The sequence below is a fragment of the Triplophysa dalaica genome, chromosome 13, assembly GCF_015846415.1.
Source record: "Triplophysa dalaica isolate WHDGS20190420 chromosome 13, ASM1584641v1, whole genome shotgun sequence".
Taxonomy (NCBI): Eukaryota; Metazoa; Chordata; class Actinopteri; order Cypriniformes; family Nemacheilidae; genus Triplophysa; species Triplophysa dalaica.
In genome coordinates this window covers 15,411,538-15,432,166 of record NC_079554.1, presented here as the reverse complement: position 1 = coordinate 15,432,166, position 20,629 = coordinate 15,411,538, and the positions used below count along the sequence as shown (strand labels likewise).

Genomic DNA, 20,629 nt, shown 5'->3' with positions numbered 1-20,629 from the left:
TATTTTAGTCAAATATATGTTAGCGTGATTCAAACCGATATAATTTGATAAATGTAATATACAATAGACAAAATATGAATGACAGTAGTAAAAGAAAGAAACAAAAAAAAAACGAATCTATAAATGTCATCCATTAATCAGTGATCACATGCCACTTGCAAGACTTCCAAGTGTCTTCGAACAAAGATCAATAAAGTTATAAAATTTGAATCAACATGGCGGCTGCACATTCGTCGTGCTTGACAACGGGATGCCTTTATAGAGTTATTTTCAAAGAGATAAGCTTGTTCAAAAGAAGTTTGTACGCAGGATTCAAGATAGTTAGAGGTGAGCATTAATGTTCTTATTTCGTATTCATTAAGAGTTGATAGAATCTAAAAAGTAAAAGTTACGGGAAATTCTTAACTGTAGGTCATAATGCATTAGGTAACTGACGGTTACGTCACCCAGACCTTTTCTTATTTCATATGGGTATCCATATGATAACCATATTGGTTATCAAATACAACTTAACAAAGTTATTGTACATAATCAAATGTTAGGTTTATGTGTGATATATAAATAATAAACTGCATTAAGTAGTTGATTAACAACTTTTCAATGTTTCTTTATTAGTTTGTTCATCCTTATCTGGGCCACATCCATTTCTGTCAGCATCTCGTACTGGAAATGAACGCAGTGAAGTGCTCAGCCGCTATGACAGCCTTGTGTGCTCTGCCTCCCTACGCGAAGATGCCCAGCAGAGAACTGCACTGTATCAACTAGAGAAGTTAAACAGAGTTATGACAGACTATAACAACATCCCAATGTATCTCCCTCCACCCAAAGACTGTAATTTACAAAGTCAATTCACACCACATGAGGTATGATTTGTATATCCCCTGTGTGTTGAATGTTTATAATCAGAAGACCTTTATTCAAACTTGAGCACTTGTACTGTGGCATTGCTTAATGTGCCGTGGGACTGTTGTTTGTAGGTCAAAGAAGCTTCAGCCTGTTTGTGTGTACTTGTTTGTTTGTGGGGGTGGAGAGTGGGAGGAAAGACCCGATCTGGCACTTGCTGGATCACAGCACGGCCCCCTACTGAGTCAGGACACCCCACCCATCTCTCAGTAATGAGGGATTGCTGTTGTCTGGGAAAGACATTCTCAGCTCAACTTAATATTGGCGAATAAACACAAATATGTGTGTGCTGTTGGCTTAGTTATTTAGTTTAATTCTTTTATCATTTTTCAACTTTCAGGGTAGCTCGACAGCATCGTGCATATTCAAATAAGTAATAATACATTTATAAACAACAGTTCATTTGTTGAGTTAAAGATAATGGAAACAATCCCATTCCACTTAAAGAGTGTTGGCATGTGAACTTGTCCCCCTGGCTGCACCCTGTGAAAGAGTAGCGTATGACTCCACCTTGTGGACCTATCCCTGACAGGGCCTGTGTCCTGTCCAGCTCAGTCTCCTCACTGTGTTTGTTCACTCTGCTGTAACTGGACCACTGCCACCCTTCACAATAATGAGCCACAGAGAGTTCTGGAAGTCAGTGAGAAGTCACACACTGCCATTCAAGAATGCTAAGCCTCACTGCTTAGAAGCACCATGGGCATTACCCTTTAAAGAACACTTTTGTTAATAAATTACTACTTTCTTACTATGTCAAAAGTAAATGTATTATTGCTAAAAATATAATACAGTTAAATCTTAATATCAAGTTTAATATCTTAATGTAACAACCGCACCTATTACAATAAATATAACAACAAACCTATTAAGATTTGTGCTAGTAAGATCAAATGTTCTAAACTAAGCAAACTATATTTTTGCTGTGATTAATATCTGCTATTCTTTTCCAGGAGATCCCAAAGCCACAACCTCCTTGTGGTCACTATATCTATGGTGACGTTGGTAAGCTTCAGTTACAATAATTGTATTGAAAACTTTCAATAGATTTTAGCAGTTTCATTTGTTGTTATTTTTAACATGCCTTTTATACATATAGGGAACAGCATTAATATTTTGTGTTTTTTGTAATTAACAGGCACTGGAAAAACAATGTTGCTGGATCTTTTTTATTCATGTGTGAAAAACCGCAGAAAAAAGAGGGTTCATTTCAACGCATTCATGTTAGATGTACATAGAAGTGAGTCCTTAAAAAACATATTGGTCAGTTTTATATATGTTTATCTGATTTAATTTTAAACAACAGTGTTATAAGTAGAAAAGCTAAATTAGTTGTGAAATATATACTCATAATGTGTAAATAATATTCAAGGAACATATAATCCTTTAAGCCTTTCTCTACAAGACTGAAGTTTATTTAAATGTTTATTTCAGAGGTTATTTACATTTCCCTTAATTTCTGCAATTTTATTCAGGGATCCACAAACTAAAACAGAGCCTGCCAAAGCGAAGGATAGGTAAAATGACAATGTATGACCCCATCTTTCCGGTTGCTATGGAGATTGCAGAGGAAACCTGTCTCATATGCTTTGATGAGTTTCAGGTGAGGGCAGGAATATAAAATTTGGAGGGGTGGTGATGTTAGAGTTTGCAAGTTTGTAAAATTTGAAAGCTGCAATTTAATGTACTGTGTGATTGTGCATGTGTAGTGCTGTAGAATGTGTGCCAATGAAATCACAAATTAGGTCTGTAAGATGGCTTTGGGTATACTGAAGGGTATCCCGTATGCTCTACAGCAGTCCACAAACTATTTAGTCTGGTTGACACTTCATATGACCAGAGTGCAGGCAGCACTTCATAGCCATAGGAAGGTTTGTTCATTTTGGAGCCATCTAGTGGAGTTGCATACCTTCACACAAAATTTAGATAAAGCTGATGCCACTCACCAAGAAACACTTTTATCCAAAACAATGGACTATGTATTGATACAATCAATATATGTTCGCTGGAAATTGAGCCCACAACTTGTTAGCTGCTAATACAATGCTCTACCAGTTACTACAAAAATACTTTAATAGAAAAACAGGATTTTCACGCCAACAGGAATGTAGCAACAAAAATGTCAGCAAGAGATCTTTTTTTTATTTTGTCAATCAATATTTTTCATGAAGTATATTATATTAATATTATATTCATTAATGGTTTAATTTTTTTTGCCATGAATCATTATTATAAGCCACCCTTAATGTTTGTCATTGGGTTTTGCAAATATCCTATCAATAATCTTATCCAAAAAGTGCTTGTGAACATTGACAACACAATATTTGATCATTAAAACAATTCTGTGTTTTTTTCCATTTTCTGAAAAACATAAAATTTGTAATATAATATGTATATCTTAGATTTGTTTTTAACAGAGCACACTTTAAGAGAGTAAACTGTGAAGTCTATTTTGATGGAGAGTCTCATAATCCAAGTTTTCTCCAAGTGTCTAAAGTTCAAGGGCTGCTCTTTTTATTAATGGCTTTTCAAACCGAAACCCTTACCTCCGACCTGAGCTTCTTTTATTTGTTCTTGCATGCATCTCGTCGATGCCTGGGTGCTCATCGTCCATCATTCCACTCAGCAGTCGTTGCCAACGGCAATATGGGAAGCGCACATATTTTGTTTATGATGCTTAAATGATGAGCTGACAGCCCCTTACCAATCAGGAGCCACTGGCACTTAAGCATGCAAATGAGGCATCGAGTTTCAGTCGGCCCCTCTTGCTTCCTTGAGTGAGGGGTAATGGAGAACGACTACGGCGGGTCGCATGCATCCGTGCCTCTTAAATGCTAATGAAATTTCTCCATTCTCTTCATTAGTCCGGCATCATTATCAGTAATTTGTAGCCTTCCCCTTTTGTCCCTCTTCACTCCCTTAATGAATTCAAGGTATTGAGAGAAGGACCATGAGAGATATAGAAAAAGCAGGAGGGAAAGGACGAGCGAGGAGGAAACGTTTGAGGCATTGTCTCAGGCCCCTGTCAGTCGGCGGGCGAAATTACTCATCGACAGAGTTGTGCAAGTAAAGGTTTAAGATCAAAAGAGTGCAATTTGGCACCCGTGTGCGCCACACAAAAGTGACTCTTTGCTGCCGTAATTGGATGCTCATTTGAATATCCGTGCCGTTGTTTTGGTTGTCGTCCGCAACGACGCTAAAGAGCGGCTCAGAGGGCTTCCTCGCACTCAACCTGGCAATCAATACCCCGCGAAGTGTTTGTATCGCGGTGCCAGCGTGACAAACAAAAAACAAATACGGCACGGATGAAAAGGTCATAATTAAATGACTCCTTTGAAATGAAGAATAGACAAGGACGGTTAAAGAGAAATGTGATCCAATTTAGGCCCTAGCACCTCATCTTTGTAACGGACCACCCTTTCGACAATGCACATGCATAAGCGCCTTGTCTTTGCCGATGGTAGGACCACTATAGAGGATGCTAATTGGGTTTGATTGGGCCGAAGGTTTAATATGCAAAAAAGGGAAACACTTCAATATAAGAAAAACAACATATGCTGGGGGTATGGCGGGATAAGTGTCTTCTAAGAACTATAGAGCTCTGAATGAGGAAGATCTTCTGCATGACAAAAACACACATTTAGCTATTTGAATCTGCAATCCAAACACTAATAAGGCCACATACTCCATAAAACATTAGTGGAAACAAGGGTACATCAGTCTTTTGACTAAACGTTTAAATGCATTTCAACCCTGAAAAAGTACGGTGGAAGATGAGAGCGAATCGCTGAGGGAAGATCTCATTGTGTGGTATTGACTAAAGGGCTCCTTTTGTCAGGGGAGGGTCAGCGGCCCCTGTGCGTCTGCAGATGTGTGTGAGGCAACAGCTCGCTGCTGTGAAAAAGGCAACGTTTAAATGATAATAATGAATGATGATGATGAAAATGATAATAATGAAAGACCCACTCATCCTCTCGCTTCTGAGATTCAGGGACAGCTATGCCAGGCCCTCGAGAGCACAATGCAAGCGCATCTGTGTATGTGTGCGCGTTTGTCTCGGTGTGGCCATCTGGCTGTCATTGTGCCACTGATTTTACCTCGGAGCGCTGTTTATTTATTTATTTATTTATTCATTTATTTGCTTATTTCAAGCTGCTTCGGCCACTTGTCCTTGTCTCCAGCAGAAAGCCGTCGCTCAGCGTGGCCATTTTACAGTCAGGTGGAGTGGCTTTGTGTGCGTTCTGCTCGTACGTGTGAGAGCGCCGGGGAGGGCAATGTCAAAGGACCTTGGCCAAGGCTGCAGTTTTAAAATGTAACAACACCTGGTATTCATTCATGCGGCCGCATGTACACGCATGCACAAGTACACATACATGCACACAATTGTGGTAATTAGCTCAAGGGAGAGGAAGGGCAAAGGGGAAAGCGTTATGCCTCACTAATCTTCAGCTGATACACCTGTCCCAGCTTCTGTAGTCTGTTAGGGAACCGGGCAAGCTGACAAAATTGCCTATTTTGGTTTATCGAGATGCATTTTGGTTTTATTATAACTAACTCTAAACCAAATAAAACCAAGAACTTTTATTTGTTCACTATTTGTTCACCCCCTTTCCTTCAACCACTTGACAATATTAAGAGATGATCAAGTTCTAGTAAATTTGAATTGAAGTTCAGATGGATTTTAGTAAGTAAATGTTCTCATAAACAAACAAGCAGATGCTGGATTAGCAGGAAAAGGGGAATTGCAGATGTGGATGCAAATGAAACTGTCTTGAAACAAAGTGATACGTATTAAAATGTTTTTTGTCTCTTTCAGGTACTGGATATAGCAGACGCTATGATTCTGAAGCAGTTATTTGAGGGCTTGTTCAAATGTGGTGTGGTGGTCGTTGCTACCTCAAACCGGCCACCTGAAGGTAAGAGGATGTCTGGGTAATGCTATGACAATTCCGGTCGAATGTACTTCTGTATTTGTATATATTAAATATTCTGCATAGAGCCTAATTTCTGGAATGTCTATATCTGGCACTTAAAGGGATAGTTCACCCAAAAATGAAAATTATCTCATTTACCCACCTTCTTCTCATTTTAAACCTGTATGGCATTCTTTCTTGTGCAGAACACAATAGATATTTTGAGGAATGCTGGCCATTTTTCAGTTACCAGCATTTTTCTAAATATCTTATTTTGTGTTCTGCTGGAGACAGAAAGTCATAGAGGTTTAAAATGACAAGAGGGTGAGTAAATGATGACAGAATTTTCTTTTTGAAGATTTTTATTCCCTTTAAGGAAAAGTAGTTTATTCATTTCTTCCATCAATCTGTGTGTGTAAATTAAGTTAACAAAGAGAACACATGACTGAATTTTCACCTCCTATTGTTCACTACCAACTTCTAAAAAATGCAAAGCAGTACCTTTCTCACTCCGTGCCTTTCTTTTTTGTGTCCTGAATGTAAAACATGTTCCAAAACTACACGTCCGGCTCGTGTTTTAATCCAGTTCTGCACCATCTCGTATGTCAGGCTCGCGTTTCCTTTACTTTACCCTTTCTAAATGTCACCTCCCCTTTAAGTCACTCTTTGTTAATCTTTGTATTTTGATGCCATGATTTTTAAATCTATTGATAACTTGTGTTTAAGTCTTTCACTGCTATGCTGCTTTTTCATTGCTCTTCCCCTCTCATGCACACATGTCATTGGCAGCTTCTATGTGGTTAATCATCTAGTTAAGTGAGTCATTCAGTCAAATCAAGGTTATTTTTCACGTAGCGTTAAGTTTTAAATCCATAGGGTCTGTTAGCTAACTTTGTCAGTTAAACAACTAGAACTTAAATATCGGCCAGAATCTAAACAATAAGGGAACTGTTTGTCATCTCTTCTTTAGTTGTCACAAATGGCTCATGTTATGTGTCAGGTTTGGGTTCAAGTAAATGCATTTACTAGCGTTTGCCACGGTTAATACACGCAGGCATCTATAGATGTTTATCTTTACTAAACATGCTTGGTTTCTTTGTTTGGTAGGTGTAGATGTCAGACCAATTAACTGGAGGTAAATTAATCCTGCCCTGTCAGTTCGTCCCTGGATCCATTGAGTGAACGCACATGTCGGCCAGGTTCCTTGCGTTAAAGTTAACTTTTTAAAAACAATCGCAGTCCCAGACAGTGAGGGACCAGATTCTTTCTAATCATTGTCAAAAAGCAAGCAAACAAAACGTGCTACCAAGCATGTGTTATGCGGTCAGGGGGATCTTTTTACCTCCACCTAGGCTCCGCCCACAAAAGCATGTCACAACGAAATGCCTCGTGTAACAAATCTACGTCAGTTCGTGGTATGATTTGACTAAGACTGCCCAAATGTACACGTATATAAAGTGGGCGTACCTGTCAGTACAATTGCTTTGGAACATGATGTTCCAAATATGGTAAGAAGCGTTATATTTCCTTCACACGCTTGTAGTATTCAACCAATCACTACGCACTGGTTAACTGGACAATCATATCACACCTCGCTTTTCAGAGCGATGAGCTTTGTAAAAAATCTGCACGTTTCAGAGAGGCAGGGCAAAGAGGAGATACAAACATTCACGGTATGTGGAAAATACAACACTTGTGAACTTTAAATCGTTTGTACACATTGCATTAAATATAAAAGAAATTATAATATTCGTTTTAGCTGTGTCATATGACCCCTTTAATTACTGTGTAAAAAAGACGCGTGTCTGTGCAGCTCGCGTTGTATAAAGAAGACGCGCCTCACTTTAAAACTCTTTTAATGAATAAAACATCAGAATTAGAATACAATCAAGCCTCACTTATAGTCACTGTGAAGCTTGCGCTGTAAAGACCATGTACAGTACTTTTTATGTGAGAATCATGCAATTTATTAAAACGTAGTCCAGATGTTTTAACCTTTTCCCCTTTCTTTAACTGAGAATCAACATTTTTTTTATATTTTTATATTTATTCCTCAAAATGCTTTAATATACTCATCATCCCTTTTGCTACCCAAAGCCAGTTCTTGACATCATCCTCCAGGAAGTGATCTCATTTTTGGCAGCAAAATGAAAAGGTTTTACATTCTCATGTAAGCTTACTCTGTCCCTTTCTAACTAGCTTTACGTCTTTATTTCCAGCCGTTAAGGCAATCTGTTAATGTTCTTTTCATTGGCAGGTATTTGATAAGTTATAATTAAAAAGGTTGTGTCTGCCCTTGACCTTTATATAAAAATACTTCCTTAAACTACAAGTTGCTTTAAACCATTAGTTCTTCCTAAAGTATAGAATATAATAATATGTATTTATTTAGCAGATGCTTATCCAAGCGATTAATAAATGAGAGAACAAAAAAAATTGTCTAAGGACCTAACAATAATTGTAGTCTACAAAGCACATATTTCCCATGTGCTTTTAGGTGTATGCATTAGGTGACAGGTCAAAAGGAAATAAAGATGCTTTCAACATGCACTGCATGTATCTGTTACGAGCGTTTCATCTATTGCGGTATTAATATCCCTTAAATCATAACGAATTTTGGCATCAAAGATTTCTCGCCTGCTCTCCGTTTAGCGTGAAACGAGGCAACTTCACTTGATGCCCGCTTGAATGTGAGCAGTTACTCTTTTATGTCTCTCCATCATTCCGCTCTTTTCTTCCTCAGCCTCATTGTTGATTCAACAGATGCCGGGGTTTTTTGCAATCGCTGTGATGTTACATTAAACTGGAGGGCGAGCGTGTGAAAGAGAGTGATAAGGGTAGAGATAAGACAGTCTTTCTGCCTTTCTCTCCCCGGTCTCTGTCTCAGAGCGCTGCTAATGTCTCGTTGCATGAAGTGGCCTTGTGTGCCGAGCACAAAACGGTGAGCAGCAGTTACATAAAGGGAACCTCTCCTAACATTAACCAGCCACTGAGAACAAAGACTACGCTAAAACTTAATAGCCATCTTATTCCATTTTAATTAGGGGACTAATGGATGGACGGGTACACATGAAAGATGGGAAAGAGCGAGAATGCACGCAGAGAGATTGCTCGCTTATTGATATAAAGATGCCGAGCTGAAGAGCCGCTAAAGAGGCTCGCGTGTTTGAACTTGGTTGTTCATCTTCATCCAAAGGGGTTTGCAGTACCATTTCTTCAGGTGAAGTGAGGGAAATGGATGGACGGAGGATGCACTTCACTTCCTAAATCTTTAAATGACGTTTTAAGTCCCTTTGGTTGCGCTCTAGGGGAGAATGGTTAAATAAACTGGAAAGGAAAATGTCTCAGAATTTATGCTGAAGCATTTGAATGTGTTTGTCTCTGTATATGACTGTAGAAAAATCCTTCCAGGTGCTCCTGAATGAAATTGGATGACGAAGAACAGATGTTTTCAACCTGGTCGACAGGGGAAATATTTATATTACTTCTCACTTGTGCACATAAGTGACCACGATGGGGTATACCGTTCTTCATTTCACAAGGAGAGGGGCATTTAAACTGAAGTCTTAAAGGGATAGTTTACACAAAAATAAAAATAGTTCAAAACTTGCATGTAAATTTTCCTTCTATGGAACTCAAAAGAAGATATTTTGAGAACTGTCTCTGTGGTTTTGTGTCCATACGTTGCAATGGAAGTCGTGGGAAAGAAAGTAATACCGGTTTGAAACAATTGAATTGGCCCTTTACAGTACTTCAGCAAAAATGTCCCTTTAGTTTTAAGGAGCAGAGAGAGGATAAAACATGATCCTTTATCAGAGGAAATAAAGAATAGGTAAAAGAATGTATGTTATGGTCCCTTTAACACTATCTGTCAGTAAGTTAGGATGAGTCACCTCAGGAACTGAATGACCATCATCTGTTTGCCAACAAGATGTAAGATGTGATTTTCTTGAGTGAGAGCTGGACTTTTCAGCATTAGACTGCTTCTATCCCAACATCCCTCTGTTATGATGATTCTGTTACCTTATTTTCTTGCGCGCTGCAGCCTTAAACAAGCTTTTACAGCACGGAGAGGAGCATATTCTCCTCATTGTCTCTTTATATCCGTGCGTGTGTGCGCGGCTTAACATGCTTGTGTGGCTAATTGAAGTCTCCATTCACCGCGATGCTGGTTTATTGTCTGTGCCCAAAGAGAGACTTCTTCTCTTGAGCTCATTGTTTGGGAATGTAATGAATTTCATGTACTACCTTTCTCCAGCGCTGCCCACAGAAATCAATTTCTGCCTCTCCTCGTCCCTTTTGTCCCTCCTCCTCTCCTGTTCCTCACTTCATCAATAGACACTTTATTTGCCAATCACAGATGGAAAATGACATTATGAAGAGGCTAAAGAGTGAATCTAACCAGCATCTCTCTCTCTCCCTCTCCCTGTCTCTCAGACTTGTACAAAAACGGGCTTCAGAGGGCTGCTTTTGTGCCTTTCATTGGCGTACTCAAGGTAAAGACAAAGTCACACTCTTTGTTAATTTATTTATCCTTTTATTTAATCTTCCCCCCTCGCTCTTTATGTTTCCTTCTCTTCTCTGTCTGGTTTTTGATGTATTTCATTCACAGGTAAAAACACACGAGCCCATATGTGTTTGTAAAAACGCACAAAACAGAAAAGACAGCTTTGATCATACCTGGAGATGAGAGCGACAGACAGAGAGAGTGTGACAGACATAGAGGCCATTTAATGACTGGCGTGGGTTGGCTGGAATGAGACGGCATTGCGCAAAGCTGCTTGCATTTCAAAGTGAGCCCGGCCACGGACGCCAGCGATGCTCTGATCTGCTTTGCAAGTTAATTGTATTATTTTAAGCAGGTATTGGCATTAGCCTGTGTGCTGTCTGGGTAATTATCATCATCCGGCGACAGCTTTCCATCATAAATAACCAGATCATCATTTTCAAGCATTTTACAACTGCCAACATTCTTACACATTTAATTGATATCAGCACGCTGAGTACATTTTTACATTTAGAGAAAGAACTTGATGGTGACAGTGACCCTGGAATTACTGGACAGATAACATAAGTTTTCTCCAGCTGTGCTTCTGCTCTTCATTTATTTTCTTTTTTTGGACACACACACACAGCAACTTCTTAAAAAGGGAGTATAATGTCTTTCAAACCCACAGTATATTGTAATATCACTACACTGCCTCAAGGCCCCTGTCCTCAGAATTTGCTTCTAGGCGCTTTATTCAAGTTGTGAGTAGCTCGGTTTGACCCCTTGTCTTTTATAGTCAGTGGCCCAGCACAGTCACTGGGGTTTAGCCAGTCTCTGTTAAATCCCCGGGGTCCTTAAAGTCACCCTCTATTCTGGCCTCTGTTATTCTTGCCTGGTACGAATGCTGAAACTCCTCGCCCTGCTTTGCACCACTACCGCTCAAGCTTCTTTGTTAGGCCATCTGGTTTCGGGGCAACATGGGATCCCAGTTCAGGCTAACTGGGGTGGCCTAAGTACCTCCTCTCATGTCTGGTCAACCCTAATAATGTGTGACTCACTGAAGGTGTGTGGGTGGATGAACTCGCTGGCTCTTGTCTCCTTTATTTATGATTTATTTATAATTAATTATACTCTATGAGCATTTATCATGATTTATATAAGTGAGTCAAGTCCTTTATTGTTTCTTGTTTATACGCGAGTTTGCAACTGTGTTTTTGCACTCTCAGTTCTCTTTACTTCGATTTGTTTATATTTTGGACTTTGCAGAGATGACCTTCATATCTTTTGCCTAAGCACTTTCTGTGTTATGCCCATATAGGTTAGTTTGGAGGAAAGGGTGCATATGGTGCATATGGTTGGCTGCGACTAATGTTTTCATGTTGAAGGTCTGTTGGATAAGGATGTGTGTTTGATTGAATATCTTGAGGATTGAGCAAAAATGAAAAGAGGTAATTTATGTTGGATGGCTGCTATTGTTCCACTGACCTTTAGATAACCTCCCATTTCTGATATTATTTTTTTCCATCCATTGAAACCAGTCTACCCCCTAAATAAAATATAATGTCTAACTCTGCATGAAGAAAACCCTGAGTGTAGTTTATTGAATCATAGTCGACAAGACAAGCTAATCCTTTCTTGCTTTGGTAACGGATAATTAATTAGAGGAGGCAGTTAATAAGGACTGGCCACCTGTGAGAGATATCAAATCCAATAAACCATTCATAGAGAGAAAAGAGAGATGTCAGGAAATTGCATGCTGTCACTTCTCTGTCTGTCATTATTTCTCTGTCCTATTTTTTCCTGTAATCTTTTAATGCTAAGGGTCATTTTGCCCCTTTTTATACTTGATGCAACTTAACATCAGCTTTTAAGCCTGAAACTTCACGGCAGGATAAATATCAATAAAAAGTCAATAAATAAAAAAGTCGGAAATTAGTCATATGTTGGTTATTTATGCGAGATCAGTTGTTTGGGGAAAATTGTGACTCTTGAGCTCTTGCAGTGTCAGTGTGACCCAGTAATAGCTACACTGCAGTATAAATTATTGTTTTGCTTGCAGATTCTTACTGGCCTTGAAAAAAATCCATATAAAACTCAATTTGATATGGAATCACTTGTCCAGTATAGGGCAAGGGACAGTTTAAACAACTGACCTAAAATGTTTTCATACTTGCACCCGGTCATCATGATTAAAAAATATAATTTGAATAAACTTCGCAATCTGTAAAAATATGAATCGTTGCAGTTTTGGTGTAAGATTTATTCCAGCGTTTATGGATGTTAGAGTTGAAACTTGAAAAATAAATTCTCAGAGAATATTTATTACCAAAATATTGAACAATCTGTTTATATTTTACCAACCCCCTGATAAGTCCGTACATTAGAAAAGATCAGTCTAAGCACAAGTTTTCTATTTTAAAAGAGGTAAAATGTATATGTAAGTACATACATTTTTAAGTAGTTTTGTAGTATTTCCTCAATTAAGATTTGCAAACCTGAAGCCGTAATCGCCAACAAAAGGGGAAGGGATGCTTCTTTATAGAATATGTGACAGCTATTATATTTAAATTTTCATTTCAATATGGACCGGTATGGTTATGACAATTCACTGATGGAAAACTTTGCTTTAAAAGATGGGTATTTAAACCCCCAAATATTGACATCTGACCTATCGGAATGGGTAAAATTGAATTGCCCAAATTTAAAAAACTCATCACATTTTCTTTGCAAATTTTACCCTGAAAATTGTAAAAATGTTTTGTCTACAGTTCACACCATCCACTCAAAAGACCTTGTTTTGCTAAGTCACCACTGAAGTTAGTCAGTCATGTTTTTAGCAGCGCCAGATTAGGAAAGACTGAGGAGAGAGTGATTGTTGTGGAGAGGACTAGGTCTGTGGCCTCTGCTGAGGTTTGGGGGGTCCATGCTTTCAAAGCAAAACAGATGTTCCAAAGGTGATGTTTCTTTAAGAGTCCCGGACAGGGCAAGGAGAGGTTGTGAGAACATTTTGAGTATGTTTTGAGAGTAACTAACAAAGCCTGTTACATGTAAAGGGAATAGATAATTAGGCGTGATTAGTATGTTCACGTCGTTAACCACCCCCATAGCTCTCTTTCTCACACACACACACACACACACACACTCACTCGTCACCTAATCTTTCAATACATTCACTAAAGACGCACACACACAGAGAGAGACACAAAATCACACACCACAGTGGTAAAAACACTTTGATGTTAGAGGAGTCGTCCTGGACTCAAAAGCATAAAGGCACTGTTTTAAGCTGTCTCTCGTTCTCTTTTTACCCCGCCCCTTATTCCACCCCCCTTTTTCTTTTCTCCAACCACAGAGGCTGTAAGACACACAAAGCTGAATGGACGACAACCTTTAGCCCTGTCCCCCTCTGCCACCTCTCTTTCTCAGTTCTCCCACCGCGCGCTCCTTAAGCCAGGCTCTGTCAATCCGCCCCCCTTCGTCCCAAACAGGAGGGAAAAAAGCATCAAATGTTTTCGGCTGTCAGTAATGAGGTAGTGGACCTCATCAGGGTCCAATCGCCAGCTATCCTTGGCTTTTGTTGGAGCTCAATGGCAACCCTTGCTTTGAAAAACTCAAAGGCAACTTTTTTGAGAAGCATAGGAGAGAGAGAGAGAGCGAGAGAGAGAGACTTCATCTTCATTCTCATTCTAAACTGTTGGCATCTAGAACATGCAACTTAGTTTGACTTTGGCAATTTTGATTGTTACTTTCATTTAACAATTTTTGACGGATGTAGGCTACATTCTTATATTTTCTATTTATCCAATCATGGCATACAGGGAATTAGTAATTGCGATTTGAAAATCTGATGCTTGCCATGAATAGCTTTCATGTTCATCTCTCTTAAAGGGTCATCATGTGTTCAACCTCACGTCGTTCAAAATATGTATGGCTTTCTTCTGTGGGGAAATGTCTCTGTGGTTTTGTGTCCATACAATAAAAATCAATTTTGCTTGTCTACCAACAATCTTCAAAATATCTTCTTTTGTGTTCTGCATAAGAAAGAAAACAACACAGGTTTGGAATGACATGATGGGCGAGTCAACGATTTTAAGACACTTTAAATTCCAAAGTAAACAGACGTTGACATTACAGTTTCTTTATATGTATACTTGTGGCATTAGAAGTTCAGTCGGACAGGAGATCCCACATATTTGCTGGGTATCTCACAAGGCCTTGTTGGAGGTTCTGATGTGCATCTAAGTTGTGTTTGGCAAAGTGCGTTTAAAGAACGACTGACAATGAAGATCTTTAAGGAGTTATGAGTCTTTAATGAACCCATCAAAGGCCACAATCATGCAATGATCCACAAGAGGACGTGTCTTCAACTGATTATACAGAACCAAGCACTGGAATCATTACTGATTGTATTTTTCTCCCCCTCCCTCTTTGCGATGGCTCTGCTTCAAGATGGCCCATCAACCGTTACGATACAATCGTAAAAAAGGAAAGTTTTACAAAAGAAAAAAATGGACAGAATAGGGTTTGCGCAGGAATAACCATTTTGACGGCTGTTGGGGGCTGTTTACATGGCGGCCTGCTGACGAGGTCGAGCAGGGTTGATGAAGTGACACTTTTCCTTTTGTGTTCTTCTGCTCGTGGTTTGTCAGCCTGTCATTATGGCTGATTCAGCCAATTGGCTCGGACGCGGAACTCTGCGCTCGAGAGAGAAAAGTTGACAGCGCTAGAGAATGGGGGGAAGAGGCGAGAGATATGGAAGAGGAATAGATCGCTCCTCTCTCGCTCTGTGTGGTGATTGCTAATTATCTTTAGTTCAAGGAGGAGGGTGGCGGAAAATTCACTGATTTCATAATTCGCCGGAGCTGTCATTGAGGACTGATTCAGGCAAAGGCCTCTCGCCTAAATACCACGTATTATCCACATCCTGTTAAAAATAATCACCCTTCCTTTTCATCAGTCAATTTTTATCAACGAGTCTCCAACATTTTATTCAGTTTTCACGTTTTTCCCCATTACATTCACGTCACAGAGTGAATATACACTGGTTTCACATATTTAGTCTATAGAAGTGAGTTTGCAACAGTTTAACAGTACTCATACTTTTCTTTGACACCTAACTTAACCCCTGTTTCGTTTTGTTTTATAACCTGTAAAAGTGCATCAACAAACACTATAATCAATACAAAAGTACCGTTTCAGAATCTGTGAAGCACTCGTATCCCTAACTCACTTGTATACAAATAAAGAGGAGCATGAATGTGTTTATCGTAAAGATCGTGTAAAATCCTATTTTCATTTATTCATTCAAGTCATTAGAAAAGTTTCATTTATTTCAGGCTAAATCATATGGATTGGATCAGGACAGCATGGATCTTTAGGATCGATACAACATTTGTAACCTACATGTGTCATTGCCACCCCCTATGGGTGAGCTGTATATTGCAAGCAGAAATGAACGAATCTAAAAACTAGTGGTTTCTAAAACAATATCTTTCTCTATCTCTTGTTCGCATACAGAAGCACTGTCATGCTATCAATCTTAACACCGGAATAGACTACCGGACAATAGAAATGGAACTAGCAGGGCGGCTGTACTACATGTAAGTACTCTCCTTTTCAAGTCAGTGAACAAAGAAATAAGTTGATAAAGTAAGATAATACAAGGAAAGAAAACATATTGAAATGATTAACACGGTTAATATTCAAAAGAGCACGCTGAACTACTTATAAAAATGAAAAAATAACACGTTATAAGTGCACATAAACACACAGAGATTCTTGTGTTAACTTATAAAGCCTTTATCTCCGCAGCTGCTATTTCAGTCGATGTTAATATGCATGTGTTTGTGTTAACACCTGATTGCTGCTCACTCTAATTCACACTCTCTCAATGTTTGCGTTTTGAATCCAACGTCCTGTTCCATTGAGACACCGTGAAAATTCAAACGCAGGTCATGCGCACGCACTGTTTGATGTTACCACTTCAAACCTGGTTAATTTCATATTCCATTATCTCTCTCTTTCACTCGCTTTCCATAGATCAAGTGAGCCTGATGCTGAGAATGCTATCAATACTCTATTTGAGGAACTGGCTTACAGACAAAATGATGGTAAGCAAGTTCATTTTCCTTTGCATAGATAGGGTTTAAAGGTTAAGTATGGATGACTTGGTGTGCATGTGGGGGGTTTCGTGAGGTTTTCGTCTTTTAGACCAGACTGTCTAAACGTGTAGGATCTCCAATGTGTTATTTTTTTATCCAAGTAATGCTGTGTATGTATATCAACCTATAAATTGTGTTTGTAGTAACCAGGCCAAGGGTATTGAACGTGCACGGAAGAGAGGTTACCTTGAGCATGACATGTGGTACCATCGCAGACTGCACCTTCCAAGAACTGTGTGAGCGTGTAAGTCTGAAATAAAAAATTTATGCAGATTTTGGTTTATTTTCATATATAAGGTATTAATGTCAACACATTTAGGTTGTATCTTTGTTTCTAATTCTGAATGTTTAGGCCTAGAATACTTGATACTGATTTTTGGTATCTGAAAAATTAGCTTTTTCTTTTCTCCTGTAGAAAAAGAATACAAGTCTTTTAATTTAATATATGAAGATGTATGTAAACATTTTAAATAAATAAACATGCGCATTTGTTCTTGCTGTGGCATTGAAATCGGCAAAGGAAAATCATACAATTTAAATGGTAGACTAAACACAATGAGATATTTCAGTCCGAAATTGTGGTTTGTTTCAACCCATGGTTGGCTAACAACAACCTAGCATGCCCTTTGTTATGTCCATATTTTACCCAACCATGTAGTAAAAACATCCCAGCATTTTCCCAGTCTATTTGTATAGACTACTAACATCTCTTCTATTTATCCCTTTGACTTTTTACTCTGTTGTATGTTTATCTTTCACCACTACCCATCATCTTTACTCTTCCGATACTGTTTAGTCATCGCTCCTCCATCCTTTCGTCTGTCAGTATTATAAGGCTACAGCACCAGCATTTTCAATTTCAGAGCCCGGTCTATGGGTAGGCTAAGCCAGCTTCCGCGTATGTGTGTGTGCTTGTTTACGTATGTAACCTTGGACTTGGTTTACCAGTCTGATGCTCCCTTTTTGTTTGTGAAGGAAAGAAAGAAAGAGCGAGCATGCGGCTCTCTAATGGAGCTAAGGTACTGTCTCTGCGTCCTTCAGTGCTTTCAGAGCGCTGCTCACTTCAATGTACCAAGAGAGCGCATGTACGTGTGTGTGTTCGTCTGAAGAGTCCTCAACTTCTTAGTCTTCATGGTCAGCCTAATGCAGTTGGGGCTATGTCAGCATGTGTTAATGCGCCTTTCCACTTAATACGTGTTACAGCGGAGAGACATGTTAGCTAGGGGAGATGCAGAATATAGGGCGAAAAAGAAGATTAGAGACAGAAATTGAATAGGGGACGAGCGCATGGGATAAGAGAGATGGATGGGTAGAATGTATGTCACATCTGTGACATTTCTGTACTTGTTTGCTGTCAAGGTGGAGAATGCCATTGAATGTACTAAATATAATTTTCAACATCTGTGTGTTTCTTTGCTGGTTAAAGCCATTAGGTGCAGTTGATTATTTAGAAATCGCACGGTGTTTTGACACAGTCTTCATACGAAATGTACCTCAACTACGAGTTGGAATGAAGGACCAAGCTAGACGCTTCATCACACTCATTGACAATTTTTACGACCAAAAGGTAACACACCACATCACCTCCTTATATAAGACTTTAAACATTAAAGTTACTTCTTCTGTGTCATACCTTGTTAAAACTTTAAATATATTATTGTTTGCTCACTCTTTCTCATAACTCACTCAGGTTAGAGTTGTAATGTTGGCCGATGCACCGCTACACTGCCTCTTTGATCAGGGACCCATGAATGGAGAGGAGGCGAGAGATCGGCTTATGCTAGATGAACTCGGCCTAACAGATGTAATGACCTAAGCATGACAACTGTTGACATATAATCACCATGACCATACTGATATTATTATATTCTTTGATAAATTCCAAATGGTCTCTGCTATTGTAGGTGTGTAGGATTCTTTAGCTCCATTTATCCCATTTTATGATGTTTATATCTATTTTACAAATTTCCCCCAAATCAGTGCAGAAGAAAGTTCAAAAGGTATATATAATAGTCCAAATGTGTTGTTTATGCACATTAAAATAATGAGCTGTGTTCAGTGCAAGTTAAGCTCTAATGACAGGTTCTCGGGAATTCTGTTGTTTTCTACGTAAAATAATTTCTTGTTCACCTGATAAAATTGCAATAAATTCCAGTGTTTCCCACACATTGAATTTACTTGGTAACAATCTGCTACATGCTTTTTATATGGAGTAAATGCCACCAGGTGGAATTATATTATAAACGGTGCTCGAATTAAACCAAGTCTTATGGGGGTCCCTCTCATAAGACTTTTTTTTGGTGGGGGTTAGTCTCGCAGTATTCAATTGATACAAAATACACAATATATTTGATTATAATATCCAAAACTATACACTATCATATTTAAAACAGGCTAACATTGAAGAACAGGCTTCTTTCACTGTCCTGCACTTAGTGGTCTTTAGACGGGGGGCGGATTGTTTCAAATTTAAAGAAACATGTCAACTAGCCCATAAACAAACGTAATATAAATTATTATAAAAGATTAATTCACAAAAGTACCACATTCATTGCATAAGTTTAATCAAATTTGTCATTATAATTTCTACCCAAATACAAATATCTGAGGGACCCCCTAAAGTCCATTTTTTACTTCTTAAGGGGGGTCCCTAATGCCTTATGGGGAGTCCCGGATCCCCCCAGCCCCCCTTCAATTCAAGCACTGATTATAAACATACATAAACATAAGCTGTATAGACTTCAATTGTTACATTGCTTGTTTTGTAAATTATTTTAAAATGTTTATCACAGATGCTGTTGATAGGACAGTTACGTGTAAGCATCCATTAGAATTGCAAATGATTTTATAGTTCTTGTTTGTTTTATTCAGGAGGCCAGTAGTCGGTTGACACTGTTTACAGCGGAGGAGGAGACCTTTGCGTTTCAGAGGACAGTGTCACGCCTTAGAGAGATGCAGAGTGAACAGTATTGGATTAGGGGGGATCGGAGTAAGAAGTGAACTAAACCTCTCTTGCCATCTACAACTACCTCTAAATCACAGAACATATTAAACATATCTGCAGAGTCAAAACCTTAAGCACTCTTACTTTGCCACATTCTCATACTGTAAACCATATATTGTTACGTAACTAACTTTAAAGCAAACAGAAAAAGCTATATGTTTGCTGTACTTTTAGGAAAGATTTAAGCAAGCATGTAATAGTGGGTGCGCATGCTGGGTGATGAGAAGATGTATAGCGCCCTCTAGTGGATAGTATACTTTTTGGAATTTGTAAGTTGACACACAGACCCAACATTCAGTCAAATATGAAGGGGAAGAATGTTCATTTTAAATGTAATACCAAAGTTTACCTATTTATTTAAATAAAATGTGTCTAATGTGATTTTTGCCAATTATGTTTGCTTAAATTATTGAAATGGGTAAAATAAAACTGTCCTTCAATGACTTTCACTGGTTCTGGTAATATTAAAAGGCTAGACTGAACAGACCTCCCCTATATATAATCTTCTCTTCCTAGGACCAGTCATGAGCCTCGGTGCTCGCCAGTTTCTTTTATTATCTGAAGAATAAATTGAAAGTTAAAATGTCGTAAATTGTGGGAAAGCAGAATGTCAGTATTTGGGCCAGACTGTGTCACAACAGTATTAAGGCCTCTGCAACAGTTTTCCCTTGTAGTTTCTCTTTTCGGTCTAAAGGTGGCAGCATCATATAGTACTCGCATCCACGTGCTCTTATGTTTTGGTTTTAAGATGACATTATTAAAACATTTTGCACCTCCTGATCTGTTTATTCTTTGGGGAAAGGGGTGTAATATGCACCTTCTTCGTCAAACACGTGCACATGTATCAAAATGTGTATGCTTATTGATTCTGTTTAAACAAGTATTCATATTAATAATTAAATGAATTACAGGAACTCCATGACTTAATGTTAACAAAGTTTAATTTGAGTGTTTATATTTACTGTTAAAAGGAGTTCACTTGTAGATTTGCCTTGTGTGCCACGGGTTGGATAGGAACAAAGGAGTGAGGGGTAGTAAGACAGAAGGGGGAGGGTTGATTTTAAAAGATAAGGAGTGAATCAAGGAGGGGTCTTTAGCTGAACTGTTTGTGCAGAGCATGCTGTAAAATCTTTTTTGACCCAATCAGCAACACCATTTTTGT

General features: G+C 38.7%; 1 protein-coding gene across 1 annotated transcript; it reads left to right on the top strand.

The window, feature by feature from the left end:
* Positions 1–215: 215 nt before the first annotated feature.
* On the top strand, positions 216–20,222 carry afg1lb (AFG1 like ATPase b). The gene is made up of 13 exons (XM_056763763.1): positions 216–327; positions 616–863; positions 1,854–1,905; positions 2,039–2,140; positions 2,376–2,503; positions 5,717–5,816; positions 10,251–10,309; positions 15,820–15,902; positions 16,342–16,412; positions 16,607–16,707; positions 17,890–18,030; positions 18,154–18,267; positions 19,335–20,222. The coding sequence occupies exons 1-13, from the start codon at positions 216–218 to the stop codon at positions 19,461–19,463; spliced, it is 1,440 nt and encodes a 479-aa protein (XP_056619741.1). The 3' UTR covers positions 19,464–20,222.
* The last annotated feature ends 407 nt before the right edge of the window (positions 20,223–20,629 follow it).